Source organism: Hordeum vulgare, chromosome 6H (genome assembly GCF_904849725.1).
Source record: "Hordeum vulgare subsp. vulgare chromosome 6H, MorexV3_pseudomolecules_assembly, whole genome shotgun sequence".
NCBI classification, from domain to species: domain Eukaryota; kingdom Viridiplantae; phylum Streptophyta; class Magnoliopsida; order Poales; family Poaceae; genus Hordeum; species Hordeum vulgare.
Genome location: NC_058523.1, coordinates 22,339,221 through 22,356,959, shown reverse-complemented (window position 1 = coordinate 22,356,959; position 17,739 = coordinate 22,339,221). Strand labels below are relative to the sequence as shown.

The 17,739-nt window shown below is 45.6% G+C and overlaps 2 protein-coding genes across 5 annotated transcripts; one reads left to right on the top strand and one right to left on the bottom strand.

The window, feature by feature from the left end:
- The first annotated feature begins 3,130 nt into the window (after nucleotides 1-3,130).
- On the top strand, nucleotides 3,131-7,231 carry LOC123403015 (serine/threonine-protein kinase Nek3-like). Of its 4 annotated transcripts, none has more exons than XM_045096993.1 (14): nucleotides 3,131-3,223; nucleotides 3,296-3,362; nucleotides 3,481-3,546; nucleotides 3,677-3,723; nucleotides 3,809-3,854; nucleotides 3,949-4,029; nucleotides 4,123-4,165; nucleotides 4,259-4,308; nucleotides 4,399-4,480; nucleotides 4,565-4,614; nucleotides 4,748-4,821; nucleotides 4,922-4,973; nucleotides 5,080-5,535; nucleotides 5,959-7,231. In XM_045096993.1, exons 1-14 carry the CDS (start codon nucleotides 3,138-3,140, stop codon nucleotides 6,520-6,522), a joined length of 1,764 nt encoding a protein of 587 aa, XP_044952928.1. In that variant the 5' UTR covers nucleotides 3,131-3,137; the 3' UTR covers nucleotides 6,523-7,231. The 4 variants fall into 4 exon arrangements, with proteins under 4 accessions (XP_044952928.1, XP_044952927.1, XP_044952926.1 ...); XM_045096992.1 differs by having other exon boundaries at nucleotides 5,956-7,231; XM_045096991.1 differs by having other exon boundaries at nucleotides 4,399-4,614.
- LOC123403017 (probable ribose-5-phosphate isomerase 3, chloroplastic) lies at nucleotides 7,112-8,326 on the bottom strand. Its single transcript, XM_045096995.1, has 2 exons — nucleotides 7,817-8,326; nucleotides 7,112-7,680 (listed from the first exon to the last, which is right to left on the bottom strand). The coding sequence occupies exons 1-2, from the start codon at nucleotides 8,204-8,206 to the stop codon at nucleotides 7,243-7,245; spliced, it is 828 nt and encodes a 275-aa protein (XP_044952930.1). The 5' UTR covers nucleotides 8,207-8,326; the 3' UTR covers nucleotides 7,112-7,242.
- Nucleotides 8,327-17,739: the final 9,413 nt, after the last annotated feature.

Below are 17,739 nucleotides of genomic sequence, written 5' to 3'. Positions count from 1 at the left end.
TTGCTGCACTTTTTTTTATTTATTTATATTTACCTATTATCACTATCAGATCTCACCTTGCAAGTAATCGTAAAGGGATTGACAACCCCCTTTATCTCGTTGGGTGCAAGTTTGTTTGTTTTTGCGCAGGTGCCTTAGTGTCTCATCTTGATACTCCTACTGGATTGATACCTTGGTTCTCAAACTGAGGGAAATACTTATCTCTACTTTGCTGCATCACCCTTTCCTGTTCAAGGAAAAAACCAACGCAAGCTCAAGAAGTAGCAACGACGCGGACGAATCCCCCTCTCTGAAGCCCCAAACGGACTCCAGATCACCCTCCGGAGGAAGAACGGGCGATGGTGGCGGCTCGGAGATGTGATTTTATAGGACTAGAATTAGGGTCAGAGAAGCCACATGGGACCCACAAGCCATCACGGCGTGACCTGGGGACGCATCCTGTTGGCGTGTGGCCCGTGGCAGTGTTTCTCTGGCAGGTCTTTGCCCCATGATTCCTTATAAATGCCAGAAACAATTCACAAAAAAAACTGTCCAATTTCGAGAACTTTTATTTCTGCATAAAAATAACATCAGGGTAGTTCTGCTGAAAGCAACGTTAGTCCGGGTTAATTTCATTCAAATCATGCAAATTAGAGGTCAAAACCAAAACAAAAGTATTCGAAAAAGTAGATACATTGAAGACGTATCAGCTGCCTATTCAGAGGGTCGTCCTTGGCGCACCAGCTATCAAGCGAGAACCGTCTCCGGAAGTGACGCAAGAGAGGGAGCAGGGTCGCCAGCGCCTTCCAGACGGCCGACGCGAGGGCGTGCTTGTCGTCCATGTTGTGGTATTCCCGCCAGAACCACACTGCCCAACCTGAACTCTGCGGTTGGTGTAGTCGATGAAGAAGCTTGACAAGCAGGTTGGTGCTCTGGGCTGCCAGGTCACACACACCCAGTCGAGCGGCATCCTTTGGGCGACACGCTCCTTCTAGGCAACAAGACAGCGGGCGCCGGAGTAGGATTATCTCCTGACCAGAAGAATGCACATCGCAGTCTATCAGTATCCTCTTTGACACCAACAGGCAGGAGTGGCGCAGGCATAGCATACGCCGGAAGGGTGGTGACGACAGCATTGACGAGGACCAGCCTGCTTGCGGGAGAGAGCAACGAAGCTTTCCAACCAGCAAGGTATTTGTCCACCTTGGACCTTGGTGATGAGAGGCTTGAAATCCATCTTTCCGAACTTGTGAGTGGATAGCGTCAACCCAAGATAGCTTTGCGGGAAGGAGGCGACCTCACATCCAAGGGCACAAGTGGCGAGGTTAGCATCTTCCTTGGTCATGTTCATGGGGACCACGACGCTTTTGGAGAAGTTGATGGCGAGCCCCGTGGCCTTGGAGAAGAGTTCCAAGGCATAGCGTAGCTGGGATGCGTCCTCCAGGGTGCCCGTGACTAGAATTAGCATGTCGTCCGCGTATTGTAAAGCGGGCGCGACATGTCTTCACGAAGAGGGTGGTGTAGCTTGCCTTCTCGACACATTTGTTGTACTCCCTCCGTTTCAAAATATAAGACTTTTTAGGGATTTCATTAGGAGACTACATACGGAGCAAAATGAGTGAATCTGTACTTTAAAATATGTCTATGTACATCCGTATGTAGTTTATAGTACAATCTCTAAAAGGTCTTATATTTAGGAACGGAGGGAGTATGAAGCATTAAAGTACGTTAGATACCAAGATGAAGAGGTAGGGGGCAATTAAAGGGTCCCCGTGGCGCAGACCTTTTCGGCAAGACATCCACCTCCCTGGGACACTATTCAGAAGCACCACACAGAACGGACAGACTCCAGTGTTTGCCCAACCCAACTGACCCAACATGACGAGAAGCCGCAGGCTGCAAGGATGTCGAAGAGGCTGCTCCAAATCACCGAGTCGAAGGCCTTCGCGAAGTCGAGCTTCACCACGAGGGTGGGCGCCTTGCGCTTCTGGCAGACTTGGATGATCTCAGATGCGTAGAACAAGTTTTCAACAATGGGCCTCCCTTCGATGAAACCTTGGTCGAGGTCCGGAAGGCCGGTCACCTTGGGCTGGAGCCTATTGATCAGCGTCATCACCAAACCCTTGACGCTGGCATCCTGAAGGGAGATTGGGCGAAAAGAGGAGGGTTCTAGCCACGAAGTGTATTAGTTATCAATGTTTTCTGTAATTTTTTGGCGCCACGATATCAGTTATTAGCGAAACTTATAGAACAATGGCTTTTGAAACCCTCATAAATGTAGTGGTTTTATGCTACTTATTACTTGATTTCTCACGCGGTGCACAAATTCGAGCAAATTTTAAACAACCCCTTCATCAGCAAATCAAGTGACACGTTATCGCAAACGCGAACATGTAGATATTGATATTAGATAGACTTTTTGTTTTACCGCGGAGCTCGAAATCGGGCACCCAGAAGAGCACCGCAAAACCAGTGTCGCCCTAAAATAGGCAATATAACCCAACAATAGACATACATCACTACATCAGTTTTTTAGTAGTACTCCTACTTGCTTGCATGTCCTGGAGTGGACCATATCTTTTCCGAATAAGAAACCCTGGAATTTGTCTTCCACTGCTTTTATAGCCGGCTCGTACAAGAAACGCGTATGAGCTCCGCCATCACGAATCGGCTATGCGAATAAGCTCATAAATCATTAACAATAATCTTAGTCAAATCTCTCTCTCTTTCTAACACACTGTATGCAGCCGGCCGTGTGTGCCCCCCCACCACTCTCTCTCGCGAGCACGGCCAGCCAGCCAGCCATCCCTCCATAACCAGAGAGCACAGACTTTCTCTCTCTAAAAATGGAAGGCAGGCGAGGCGACGAAGAGCACGCCCTTCTCGTCGATTGATCATCAAAGTCGAGGTAACGATTCCGGCCGTCCATCAGTTTTGCTCCGGTTTTTTCTTTCTTTCTTTCTTTCTTTCTTCCTGACTATAGAATCGAATTCCTCCTTCGGCGCGGTCCGTCGAAACCTTCTCCGATTTCCTTGCGAGAATCGGCGCGTGCAACGTAACAATCCATTTCTTGCGATTCATGTTTCAGGGCCGTTTCGTTCTTTGCAGGGAAGAAACAATTCTATTTGGGCTGAATCAGATTAGGGAAGAAGAAGAAGATGGATCAGTACGAGGTGCTGGAGCAGATTGGGAAGGGCTCCTTCGGCTCTGCGCTCCTGGTGAGGCACAAGGTTGAGAAGAAGAGGTTGGTGCAATTCCACCCTTGCTTGCTCCCCACAATCCTTGGACCATCTCTCTCAGGTATGGCTTGTTTCAGGTATGTCCTGAAGAAGATCCGGCTCGCCCGTCAGACCGTCCGGTGCCGTCGATCCGCGCACCAAGAGGTCTCGCTGTTTCTTCCCTTTTTTGTGTGTGTCCGGTCACATGTCAGCATTCAGTTTAAATGGTTTGTTTGACCTTTGGATGAACGCGCGAAACTCACCATTTAATTTGTTCATGCAGATGGAGCTCATCGCAAAAGTAAGGTGCCCTTACATTGTGGAATACAAAGATTCGTGGGTGGAGAAGGTGAGCAATCTCCTCTCCCTGCATGTTTCAATGTTCCTACTGAAAATTTCATAAGAAAAATGAATGTTCCTGCTGGAGGATTCGTCTGATCGCTATCGCCTGAAACTAGTGTTTTTGTTATTCTCATCAGGGGTGCTATGTGTGCATCGTGATCGGTTACTGCGAGGGAGGGGACATGTATGTACGTGACTTGTGAAGTAAGCTCTGAACTGAATTTGGAACCTGTAACGAAAACTTTGGTTCTTTGTTTTTCCCTGTGCAGGCTAGAGGCCATTAAGAAGGCCAACGGCAACCATTTCTCTGAGGAGGTGCACAACTACTCTGTAATATGTCTTGTTCAGTAGCCGCAAATTCCACTCACTGAATCTTATCCCGTTGCCGTGTCCGTTTCCCTGGATGCAGAAACTCTGCGTGTGGCTTGTGCAGCTCCTGATGGCACTTGACTACCTGCATGCTAATCACATCCTTCATCGAGATGTGAAGGTTCTTATATTCGTAACCTTTATCTGATACTCGCATTTCATTTCAGTTAAGCCTAGCTGGTTACTCATCATGCACGCATTGTACCTTTTTCAGTGTTCAAATATATTTCTTACAAAGGACCAAAATATACGGCTCGGTAAGCATGCTCTAATTAAATCAGTTGGGAAAAATACCTGAAATAACTGACGGCAATATCTTCTGTTCTGAATGTATATGTTTTTTGAAACAGGTGATTTTGGGCTGGCTAAAGTGTTGACTTCTGATGATTTAGCTTCGTCGGTAAGTTGTTCTTTCTCAATCCGTAGGGAGGTGTTTCTCTTTCTAATATAAGCTGCTTATGTGATTCGATATATTGTGTCTCTTCTGAAGGTTGTAGGAACTCCCAGTTACATGTGCCCTGAACTTCTTGCTGATATTCCGTATGGCTCCAAGTCCGACATATGGTCGCTAGGCAAGCATTCCTATCTGATATTCAGTTACATCTGTTGCTCCGATTGTCGCATTGTTCTCTTGGCTAAGCATCTGCAATTTTCAGGATGCTGCATCTATGAGATGACTGCGCTGAAGCATGCATTCAAAGCATTTGTAAGTTGATATGCTCTTTAAGTTACAACCCGTTCTTCCCCGCAAAAAAGAAAAGTTACAGTTCCTTCTTGTATGTTGTGGCATACGATGTTTCACCAAAAGTTGCATTTCAGATGATGTTTTTCCCTAACAGGATATGCAGACACTGATAAACAAGATCAACAAGTCTGTTCTCGCTCCTCTACCGACTATATATTCGGGTGCATTGTAAGCACTTGTAACACATTAACGTGTACGAAGTTCTTGTGAGCTATTCATGAAGATCTGAAAAAATTCTAACATACTGTATCTATTCTCTGTCATGCAGTAGGGGACTCATCAAAAGCATGCTGCGCAGAAGTCCAGATCACAGACCAAGTGTATGAGTCATTTTCCTAGAGCATATTTATTCCATTTTATTGAATATACTATCGTTTTTGGACTCATTTGCGCATCTCATTGCCTCATACTGATTGTGATTTTCAGGCTGCAGATCTACTAAACCATCCGCATCTTCAGCCCTATGTGTTGGAAGTCCAATCGAAATCAAGTCCTACCCACAATATGCTCCCAGCTATAGTTCCTAACAGACATGAAAAAAACAAGACTGCATGCTCTGATGATGAAGACAATAGCAAACCCCGATATATTAAGAGTCATTCATTTAAAGTACACAGGATTGTGGAACTTGACAATGCCACTGCTAACCATGGTCCTCCTGAGTCTGCCAGAACAGCAAAAAATTGTTCAGAACCGCCTCATCAACAGATGGGTCAGTTACCAGTCCAGGTCACCAAGGAAGTTGTCAAAGAAACAATGCATGATAAACAATCAAAAGAAACAAGATCACCGGCACCTACTCCACGAAGGGCGTCCTCGACTCCTAGGAGACGGCTAGAGCCTGCAAAAACATTTCATGCTAGAACAGCTCACAAAGAGGAGGTATGTGGTATCTGGCCATACAATAGGATAAAAGGAGGGGCAGAAAACCCCGATTATGCACAGACAAACACCCTTGGTTAACATCCAGATATTGTTCATATATCATTGAATATTTTGTTACATTTCCAGGACCTAGCCAGTCGATATCATCAATCATGTAATCAACATATTACTAGTTCTTCATCAAAAATATTTCACCAACCTTTAGTCCCACAAATGAAAATGCCATTTTATCGCCCCTTGCCAAAAATCCGACATCTCATCCAGATATTACCTTTAGCTGCCTTCAAAAGCCCATGTTTGAAGATTTCCTTTTCCTAGTAAGTGCAGGTGTGAAGCATTATGCGTAGTACATGTGTGACGCATTGTGTGTACTTTGATCAAATATTATGCATTAACATTTTGTTGTTTTGACACCAGCAGCCTCCCCCATCAAGGTCTTCAGGGGACCAGACAAGACAAGCTACACGGCGAGAATCACTTTCCCCACACATGTTCAAAGCTGCTGAGAAGAGGCGAGTCGCCGACATTCTCACCAGATTGAAGTCTCCTGATGTTTCAGTTAACGCACCTCGAATCGACAGAATTGCTGAATTCCCACTGGCATCCTCTGAAGATCCATTGTGTCCCATCATGAAGTTCTTGCCACCATCCATCACTGACAAATCGATCACCAAGGACAAATGCACTTTCCAAGTGCTCCGGGGGGACAGCGAAAGCCACACCAACACTCCTGATCTGAACCTGCTCAGTGTCGACAATAATCTCGGAAGTTCGTCCGATTGGAGGCAGAAGAGGTTCGACACGACGTCATACAGGCAGAGAGCTGAGGCTCTAGAAGGCTTGCTTGAGTTCAGTGCCCAGTTGCTCCAACAAGAGAGATTTCAGGAGCTGGGGATCTTGCTAAAGCCTTTTGGACCCGGGAAGGCGTCTCCAAGAGAGACAGCCATATGGTTGTCAAAGAGCTTCAAAGAAACAGGATTATAAGGAGAGGCCTCGAAAGGAGAACATAAACCCACAATAATTTTGCATCTTTATTAGCTTCAGGATGTACAGTTCCACTGTGTAACCTCCCCATGTGGATCAGTAATTCAACTTTCTGACCTGAAATGATCCTGTGAATACAACCCCAAATCTATGTTGACATGTTGAGAAAAGAGCAGTTCATGGATGTGCTCCAATACTATAAGTTATCCGAAGATTTTGCTGATATCTGGATAAAGTTGTAATTCGGCTGTTCTTCTTTTTGTATTTCTACCTTGGATAGACTGTTTTGTTGTTGGCGCTTGCTGTCTTGAAAGATCAGATGGGTATGCAGCTGACACTACTTCTCAAAAAATATTTTACTATTTTTGCTTCCTTTAGTTTGTAGCATGTTAGGTAATTGAATAAGCTTGTGGTGAGCCGTATTCTGTACTATCTGATATTCAAAGTGTTGTTCTAGAAGATGATTGGTGCCCAAGAAGATTACTGCCATTGACTCTCGCCGTCGCAAGGGCTTCAATCAATTAAAGTAGTGTTTTATCCGCAATGTGATTTTCATTCAAGGCAATATAAACTGAGAACCAACGAAACATAGAAAGAAAGAGATTTATAGAAGAACATTATTTCCTTCTTTTACACAGATAGCCTGTTCATTGAAAAATCGTAAACTTACCTTTACCCAACACATGAACAACAGGTAGCTGACCCCCCCCAAAAAAAAACTCACTTTGTTTTGACACTGACACCGTCCGATCCAGCAATGATGACTGAAGTTGCCATGTTCAAGAACAAGCCATGCTCGACAACTCCCTCCAAGGCCGCAATCTCCATGCCCGCGCCCACCGCGTCCCTGATCGGCGTCTTGAAGTACAAATCGACAATGTAGTTCGAGTTGTCGGTAACGTAGGGCTTGCCGTCCTCATTCAGCCTCAGCTTCGCCTCGCAACCTTCCTCGTTGAACAGGCCCTGCAGCCTTACTTGATTGTGCTTCCAGCAGAACTGCACAACCTCCACCGGCATGGCGAGACCGCTGCCGCCCAGGCCGGTAACTAGCTTCGTCTCGTCGACGACGACGACGAATTTTCCTGATGCTGCTTCCACCATCTTTTCCCGGAGAAGGGCTCCTCCCCGCCCTTTGACGAGGTTAAGATCTGGGTCGACCTGTTCGGTGGGAAATTTGGAACATGGTTTAATTGATCGTAGATGGTTCTTGTGGACAAAATTAAGGGGACAATAATCTGAACCTCGCTGAGGGTCGTCAGAAGTGAAACGGTACAGAGAGGAAGTGAATCTGAACCTCGTCGGCGCCGTCGATGGCGAGGTCGATGACGGGGTGGTCGTCGAGGGTGGAGAGGGGGATGCCGAGCGACATGGCCTGCTCGAAGGTGCGCTTGGAGGTGGGCACACCGACGATGCCGGAGAGCTTGCCGGTGGCAAGGAGCGCGCCGATCTCGGCGACGGCGAAGGCGGCCGTGGACCCGGTCCCGAGCCCCAGGACCATGCCGCTCTGCACCTGCTCCACCGCGCGCACCGCCGCGAGCCGCTTGAGGTCGTCCTGGGTCAGCGCCGTGGCCGCCCGCGCGGCGTCCGCGCGCACCGCGAGGCGCGCCGGCCGGCGCGCGGCGGCGCGTCGCGTGGCGGCCAAGGGGAGGCGGACGGCGGCGGCGGTGGCGGCGGCGGCGGCCATGGTGGGTGGTGGGAGTTGCTGGAGCTCGGTGAGGGCGGGCGGGTGGGTGGATGGATGGGGAGCTGGTGGAGGAAGAGAGGGCGGAGGAGATGTGCGGGGGTTGGCGCCTGCTGATCGACGGGTCGAGGGTTGGTGGTGGATTTGGAGGGTTTCCTTTTTCCGAAATGTCAACGTCTGAACGTCAGCTTTTTGCCATTCCGCGCGAACGGGATATTATCGCCGTCTCCCCTCCTTCCGGTGATCCGGTCTCCCCAAACACACCATTGTGCCGAGCTCTGCTTCCATTCCTTATAAGCCTGCAGTGACTGGCCCAAAAATAAAATGGTGGATGCGAACATTTTAAGAAAAATAAGATCTTTGTTAAGGACCGCGATATCTGCCGCACGTGTGCCAGGTGGGAGGTACCTGCCGCACGCCGTGTGTGGCATCGACCCAGGTCCGCTCGCACGCGCACGCCCGGGCTTCTTAAATCGCAGCCCGCACATTCGATTGCCGGGAGGATCGCTCGCACAACCTGACTTGCCACCACGCTCTCTCCACGTCCGGGCTTCCCACCCACCGTCCCACACACGAAAAATCCTCCACAGTTGTCGCACTCCCCCACCATCTCCCACCTCCCGATCCAGCCGACCGTCTCCCACCTCCCGATCCAAAATTTCCTTGTCTCCTTCATCTTGGTTGTCGTGGCAACAATGCTAGAACAGATCAAGCGATTGCTGGACCAAGAACACGGCAAAAGAATCCACAAAAGGTATGCAACCCGTGTGGGATCTGGTCAATCCACTCTCTCCTCCTATGAAATTGACCTTGTAAACGGCCCTTTTTCATTGGTTTCATGAAAATAAGCTTGATGTGGAGAGACTCAATTATGGTATAATAACACTGTTACCTAAAGTTGCTGGAGCTGATAGAATGCAGCAGTTCAGACCTATCTGCTTACTTAGATGTATTTACAAGCTGATTACTAAGGTGTTAACTATCAGATTAGAACCCCATGCAGACATCTTGTTTAGTCGACACCAGAATGCCTTTATTAAAAATAGAGATATTATGGATGGGATCATGTCACTGCATGAGATCTTGCATCATACTTATGCTCAGAAGAAAAAAGGAATTGTCCTTAAACTTGACTTTGAGAAAGCGTATGATAAAGTTAACTCGGACTTCCTGTTGGAATGTCATAATAAAAGAAATTTTAACCCACGCTGGATTGAATGGATCAGGAGAATTCTGGTGGGTGGTACTGTCAGTGTGAAACTAAATGATGAGGTGGGAGAATATTTCCAGAGTGCTAAGGGAGTGAGACAGGGGGATCCCTTATCACCTTTCCTCTTTAATCTGGTTGCTGATTGCCTTACTAAGATGGTCCTGAAAGCACAGGAGAATGGCCTGTTTACTGGGTTAGCAGCGGACTTAGTGGAAAACGGAGTGGCCATCCTCCAGTATGCGGATGATACTATCCTGTGTTTTGAAGACAATATTAAGAACACCTTGAATATTAAACTGCTGCTTTATCTCTTTGAGATCATGTCTGGTTTGAAGATTAACTTTGTGAAGAGTGAGATTTTCTCGGTTGGTGTTGATGATGATATTATGAGAAAATATGTTGATATGTTCAATTGTGAGATTGGGGTTTTTCCTATTAAATACTTAGGTATGCCTGTCAGCTATGCTGGACTTAAGTGCACTGACTGGCTTTTTGTTGATGACAAATTCATTAGTCATGGGGAATCCTGGATTAGTGAGTCTCTATCCAGTGGGGGTAGACTTATTAAGGTTAATGTGGTACTGTCTCATATCCCCTCATACTATATGTCCATGGCGTTGCTTAAAAAATCTACACTGGAAAAATGGGACAAGCCGAGAAGAAAATTCTTTTGGCATCGCAAAGGGAGAAGAGGTTATAATATGGTGAAATGGACCCGTGTTTGTAGGTCTAAAGCAAAAGGGGGCCTGGGGGTTAAAGATCTGAGGAAACAGAATATTAGCTTGTTAGCCAAATGGTGGTGGAAGTTGGAAAAGAAGGAAGAATTATGGCAAGATATTGTGAAAGCTAAGTACCTCAAAAGAACATGTGTAGCTAAAGTTAAACAGAAAGCTTCTGATTCCCCTTGTTGGAAGAATATCTTAAAAGTTAAAGAATATTGTATGGATGGTAGAGGGGTTGTGCTTAAGAAAGGTAACATTGCTAGTCTTTGGCTAGATGATCTGGGTGAGAATTTTCTACTGAAAGATAAATATCCTGATCTTTTTGAAATCTGCTTGGATAAATTAGAGAGTATGAATCATCTTACTTCCTTTAGGAGGAGGTTATCTCCAGCTATGCTTCGTAAATGGGAAGATATGAAGCAATGGGTGGTGAATAAAATTTGTGCAGATCAAAATGATGAGGTTTACTGGAGGTTGGATAACTCCAGAGATTATTCTACTAAGTCTATGTATAGATGGCTGGAGAGAAATCTTGCGGGGGCGCATTATAAGTGGATTTGGGGGGCTAAAATTCCTCTGAAAATACAAATTTTCCTGTGGCAGCTTTTCCAAAATTCTATTCTTACTAGAGACAATATGAAAAAAAGACAGTGGCAGGGAGATCCCAAATGTTCTTTTTGTAATGAACTTGAGTCGGGACAGCATCTTTTCTTTGGGTGTTCTGTGGCTAGGATTGTATGGAGAACAGTAGGTGTTGTTGTTGGTACTAGTTATATTCCGAAAACAATCTGGCAGGTCTTTTCTTGGTTATATGCTTTTTTGTCAGGCCTTTGCGAGATATACACTGTTGGCTTAGCTGCAGTTTGTTGGTCCATTTGGTTGGCTCGGAATAGGGCTACCTTTGAGAAGAGACTGATCAAAACTCCTTTTGAGATTGCTTTCACAACAAGTGCATTTATGAATTACTCGGCAGGTATGCAGAAACCGGAGATGGCAGATAATATCAAGAAGGGAGCCGAGCTGCTGAAGAAGAGTGCAGCTCAAATGCTGTGTCTATGTGAACCGCCAAGGGCAGAAGCAAACGAGCAAGATGAGGATGAAGAAATCTGGGATGAATGGTGATGCTGATTTGCGATGATGGTGACCTGTTGTCCATGGTGGTGCTCGAGGTTTTGTGTTCTGTTGAGCGTAAAACTATTTTTCAGTTTGGTCTGTGTGCTCTTTTGGTGAGCCTGGTCTGGTGATAGATGTTGTGGTTCTGATACTTGTATTCCTTGCTGTGTAGTTTAGGGTGATATCAGGTTTTCGTCCCGCGATTCATGTTCCTGATGACAGGCGTGAATGGCGGGTTTCCTGATATTGCTCCGAACTCGCTTTTTCCCTTTCCCTCTCTTTTCTGGTCCTAAAACATTGTATTTCCATTATGAAAGTAATGGAAAGGGGAGAAAGCCCGGTTCAAAAAAACGGCCATCACGCGTCCGAATTAGCCATGGAAACCACTGTATAGGAACCCTAGAGCAGCAATGGACACTTGCTGAAAAATAAATCCACATCAGAATAATTGCCCATCATGTGCCACATATTGGTATGTGGAGTTGGAATTTTTGAGATTATAATCAGAGTGAAGTGCTAGCAAGTTGGACCAAATACACCAAGGATCATATGGTGAATGAGAAGACATATGTGGGTACGGGATAAGCAGGGCATAGCTGAGTAACTCCTCACAGAAGACAGAAGGAAAAATAGTTGCCATCCAACTTTGTTGGTAGTTGTCGCCTAGTTACAGAGTTAGTTACCATATGTGGGTACGGGATGAGCAGGGCATAGCAGAGTAACTCCTCAGAGGAGACGGGAGGAAAAATAGTTTCCATCCAACTTTGTTGGTAGTTGCCACCTTGCTACACAGTTAGTTGCCATAGTTGCGTATGGGAGGAGCAGGGCATAGCAGAGTAACTCCTCAGAGGAGACTGGAGGAAAAATAGTTGCCATCCAACTTTGTTGGTAGTTGCCACCTTGCTACACAGTTAGTTGGCATAGTTGCGTATGGGAGGAGCATGGCATAGCAGAGGAACTCCTCGAAGGAGATGGAAGGAAAAATAGTTGCCATCCAACTTTGTTGGTAGTTGCCGCCTAGCTATAGAGTTAGATGCCGCCAATTTCCATGATAGTTGCTATGCAGATTGAACAAGAACTATGCACATGCATGATTTGACAAAAAAATAGATAGGCGACTACAAATGTTGCACTTGCCATGCCATGCTAGGGGGTCTATGCCAATGATGCAATAAGCTTTCCATTTTGCTCATAGATTAGGCTAATGCATACTCACTCATGTCGTGATTGATCGTTGTTCAGGTATTGAAAAACAGGGAGGGGACCAAAATGTATCTTGGAGACGGGACTAATACTTGGTTTTTAGGGCAGCCACAAGCGCCCCCTTGGGATGCACTAGAGTACAGCGAACTAATTTCATCAGGTCTGGTGCTACCACTACTGCAACAATATGCAAGCATAGGTAGGGATGTGTGAAAAATAAAAAAACAAGTTCTATTTGGATTGTTTGTTTGAATGAAAGAATGGCAATCCGTCTTACGTTTTTCATTGACATGTTTGCATATTATGACGTACGTCCGCACCACCAGGAGAGCCATGGAAAACTACACCACAGGGAACTACCCGCATTGCAGATACACGGCAGCAATTTCAATTGACACAAATGGCGAACCAAGGTATTAGAGAACCCATGGTACTGTCTGACACAGTTACCATTTAAGAGTTTGTACGTTTGCCAGTGAGGTTGTCATGCATTTGCCATGTCTGCTCAACTATACTTGTCATTGCATGTTTAGTTGTACTAGCCATCTCAAGTCAACTACAACTCTCATGACTGGTCAACTGTAGTTTGGCATACTGGGCATGTGCAGTTGCCAAGACATATGAAACTACACATGCCATACAGGGTGTATTGGATATGCCATGCATTCTTGCTATTTTTGCCATGTTTTAACAGTGGCAACTACATGTGTTGGCATCTGTAAAATAACAAATTTGATTACATGCTTTTGCTACAACTACTGTCAGATTTCACATATATGTGAAGAATCCATGAAAGAAAAAGTCAGATTTGAAAAATGATTGTATAGACTTAAAAATGGCAGCCAACTAAATGTATTATGTTGGCATGAACACAGGTATCCCATGGCAAGTTGTGCTGCTTGAAGCTATCGGTAATGCGGATAGAGGACACCAACTCGAAGAAGTGCATGTCGCAACTCAAGGTATCATGACACAAAAAGAAAAACATGCAAACAAATTGATGTGGCAACAAACAAACAAAAATTTGGAGTCATGAAGTGACAAACTTCCAAATTTTCAATACACAGGAGCATCGAGCAGCGCATGGCAACAAGTGACATCTATAGACCTGCCATCAACATCTATCATAGGTGAGAAAAGAAAAGAAAAACTGCTGGCACATAATGTATCAGATGAAAAACTCTTTGAGCATGGCAACTATAATGGGTGTTACAGCAAAATGAAAGGAATGAATGGCAAGTGTAATACTTTGTCAGTAATGAATGACAAGTTGTGTAGTGAAATTCACTACCACGTGTGAACAGTTGCCATGTATGAATAGACACAGTTGCCATGTATGAACACATGTAGTTTCCATGTGTGGACTACTACAGTTGCCATGTAAGAACAACTGCAGTTGCCATGTATGGGCAACTGCAGTTGCCAAGTATTGTGTGACTGTAGTTGTTGTTGGGGAACGTAGGAATTTCAAAAAAAATACGTCATGCAAGGATGTATCTATGGAGAAACCAGCAACGAGTGAAGAGGTAGAGCATCTTCATACCTTTAAAGATCGCTAAGCGGAAGCGTTGCTAGAATGCAGTTGGTGGAGTTGTACTCGTAGCGATTCAGATCGCGGTGGATTTCGATCTATGCACCGAACGACGGTGCATCCGCGTTCAACACATGTGCATCCCGGTGACGTCTCCCATGCCTTGATCCAGCAAGGAGGAGAGAGAGGTTAGGGAAGAGCTCCGGCAGCACGACGATGTGGTGACGGTGGAGCTATGTGGTACTCCGGTAGTGCTTCGCTAAGCACTACGGAGGACGAGGAGGAGGAGAAGTATGGTTGCTCCATGGAAAGATCAATTGTGTGTCTCAAAAGGGCAAAAACCTCAAGTATATATATAGGAGGAGGGATAGGGAGGGTTGCCTTGGCCCCTCCTCCAAGGAGGACAGGTTCGGCTGAGCTAGGGAAGAGTCCACTGTTGGGTAACGTAGCATAAATTCAAAATTTTCCTACGCCATATTCAGATCTTCCTATGGAGAGACCAGCAACGAGAGAGGGGTGAGTGCATCTTCATACCTTTGAAGATCGCTAAGCGGAAGCGTTGCAAGAACGCGGTTGATGGAGTCGTACTCGCCGCAATTCAGATCGCGGTGTGATTCCGATGTAGTGCCGAACCACGGCACCTCCGCGTTCAACACACGTGCAGCCCGGTGACGTCTCCTGCACCTTGATCCAGCAAGGAGGAGGGAGAGGTTGGGGAAGATCTCCGGCAACACGACGGCGTGGTATCCATTGATACGTCCATTTTGCATCATGCTTTCATGTTGATATTTATTGCTTTATGGGCTGTTATATTACTTTGTGGTACCATATTTATGCATTTTCTCTCTTATTTTGCAAGGTTTATTTGAAGAGGGAGAATTCAGGCAGCTGGAATTCTGGACTGGAAAAGGAGCAAATCTTAGTCCACTATTCTGCACATCTCCAAATGCCCTAAAAAGTTATGTGGATTTTTTTGGGATTATATAAAAAATATTGGGCGAAAGAAGTACCGGAGGGGGGCTGCCAGGGCGCCACAAGCCGTGCCACCGCCACCACCCCCCCTGGTGGAGGAGTGGGGGCTTGTGGGCTCCCTGACGGCCCACTAGCCCCCCTCTTTTGCTATATGAAGGGTCTTGGTCCAGAAAAAATCAATCGGGAGCTTTTTCGTGGTTTCGCCGCCGCCACGAGGCGGAACTTGAGCAGATCCAATCTAGAGCTCCGGAAGGAAGATCCTGCCGGGGAAACTTGGTCTTGTTATTTTGAAAGTTCATGATTACCTTGCTAGTTTGCTTGAAGTATTATTGTTTTCATGTCAATAGCAAACTATTGTTTCGAATCGTACGGATCTGAACATTCATGTCACGTGAAAGCAGTTGCAAAGGACAACTATGCTAGGTAGCATTCCACATCAAAAATTCATTCTTTATCACTTCCCTACTCGAGGGCGAGCAGGAGTTAAGCTTGGGGATGCTTGATACGTCTCCAACGTATCTATAATTTTTGATGGTTTCATGCTATTATCTTGTCAAACTTTCGATGTTATGCATGCCTTTTATATATTTTTTGGGACTAACTTATTAACTCAGTGCCAAGTGCCACTTCTTGTTTTTTCCATGTTTTTGATCCCTTTCAGAGGAGATTTTGAAATGGAGTCCAAACGGAAGAAAATCCCTGAAAAGATTTTTTCCGGAATGGAAGAAGATTGGGAAGCTTGGGAGCCAAGGCAGGGAAGCCTCAGGGGCCCCACAAGCCCCCACCCCGCGGCCAGGGGGTAGGCCACGGCCCACAGGCTTGTGGGCCCCCTGAGTGCACTCTGACCTAGGGGTTGCGCCTATAAATTCCCTAAAAATCCCAAAAAATCAAGAGATCATCAAAATTACTTTTCCGCCGCCGCAAGCTTCTGTCTCCGCAAGATCCCATCTGGGGCAAGTTCTGGTGCCCTGCCAGAGGGGAGATTCGGATACGGAGGGCTTCTTCATCAACACCATGACCTCTCCAATGATGCGTGAGTAGTTCACCATAGACCTACGGGTCCATAGCTAGTAACTAGATGGCTTCTTCTCTCTCTTGGATCTTCAATACAAATTTCTCCATGATCTTCATGGAGATCTATCCGATGTAATCTTCTTTTGCGGTGTGTTTGTTGAGATCCGATGAATTGTGGATTTATTATCAGATTATCTATGAATCTTATTTGAGTTTCTTCTGATCTCTCTTATGCATGATTTCATATCCTTGTAATTCTCTTTGAGTTGTGGGTTTTGTCTGGCCAACTAGATCTATTTTTCTTACAATGGGAGAAGTGCTTGGTTTTGGGTTCATACCGTGCGGTGACCTCACCTAGTGACAGAAGGGGTAGCAAGGCACGCATCGTGTTGTTGCCATCAAGGGTAAAAAGATGGGGTTTTCATCATTGGTTTGAGATTATCCCTCTACATCATGTCATATTGCTTAATGCGTTACTCTGTTCGTCATGAACTCAATACACTAGATGCATGCTGGATAGCGGTCGATGTGTGGAGTAATAGTAGTAGATGCAGAAAGTATCGGTCTACTTGTCTCGGATGTGATGCCTATATGTATGATCATTGCCTTAGATATCGTCATGACTTTGCGCGGTTCTATAAATTGCTCGACGGTAATTTGTTCACCCACCGTGATATTTGCTATTTTGAGAGAATCCTCTAGTGAACACTATGGCCCCAAGGTTCTACTCCACACCATATTTCCAGCCTTACACTTTTTACTTCGTTGCACTTTCCGCCTTCAGATCTCACTTTGCAAACAATCTTGAAGGGATTGACAACCCCTTTGAAGCGTTGGGTGCAAGCTTGTTTGTGTTTGCGCAGGTACTCTGGACTTGACGAGACCCTCCTTCTGGATCGATACCTTGGTTCTTAAACTGAGGGAAATACTTACTGCTCCTATGCTGCATCACCCTTTCCTCTTCAAGGGAAAAACCGACGCAACCCAGAGAAGTAACAAGAAGAATTCCTAGCGCCAAGGAAGGACTTTTGTTACCGTAGCAATGACACAAGTCATGAGACGGTGGGAGTTGCATGGCAATATATCTCGGAATGGCTATGAAAATGCCATAGTAGGTAGGTATGGTGGCTGTTTTGAGGAAGGAATATGGTGGGTTTGTGCACCGACGACAATTGCGCGGCACTAGAGAGGCTAGCAATGGTGGAAGGTGAAAGTGCATCTATACCATGGACTCACATTAGTCATGAAGAACTCACATACTTGTTGCAAAAGTTTTTATTAGTAATCGAAACAAAGTGCTAAACGCATACTCCTAGGGAAAGGGTTGGTAGGTGTTAACCATCGCGCGATCCCGACCTCAACACAAAGGATGACAATCAATAGATCAATTATGCTCCGACTTCCTATCATAGCGGTTCACCATACGTGCATGCTACGGGAATCACTAACTTCAACACAAGTATTTCTAGATTCACAACACCCTACTAACATAACTCTTAATATTATTGAATCCACGTCTCAAAACTAATTGAGAGGAATCAAGACTTCTCTTTCTACTCAATGCACATGAAGATGGAGGTTTTTGCATCCTCTTTGGGTACCTATCACATTTGGGACTACTTTCATAGCATAAGCCAACTACCAAGTCACGCACCGCCGTGCTCTAAAAGATATAAGTGAAGCACTAGAGAAAAAGTATCTAGCTCAAAAGATATAAGTGAAGCACTATGAGCATTCTAGCAAAATCACAATGAGTGCATGTATCTCTCTC

Excerpts from the sequence above, each read along its gene's own strand:
- LOC123403015 (XM_045096991.1), top strand. The coding sequence starts at position 3,138 with ATGGATCAGTACGAGGTGCTGGAGCAGATTGGGAAGGGCTCCTTCGGC. Across the intron at positions 3,547-3,676 it reads AAGATTCGTGGGTGGAGAAG|GGGTGCTATGTGTGCATCGT; the intron begins GTGAGCAATCTC and ends TATTCTCATCAG. Across the intron at positions 4,030-4,122 it reads TCCTTCATCGAGATGTGAAG|TGTTCAAATATATTTCTTAC; the intron begins GTTCTTATATTC and ends TACCTTTTTCAG.
- LOC123403017 (XM_045096995.1), bottom strand. The coding sequence starts at position 8,206 with ATGGCCGCCGCCGCCGCCACCGCCGCCGCCGTCCGCCTCCCCTTGGCC. Across the intron at positions 7,681-7,816 it reads CCATCGACGGCGCCGACGAG|GTCGACCCAGATCTTAACCT; the intron begins GTTCAGATTCAC and ends CCCACCGAACAG.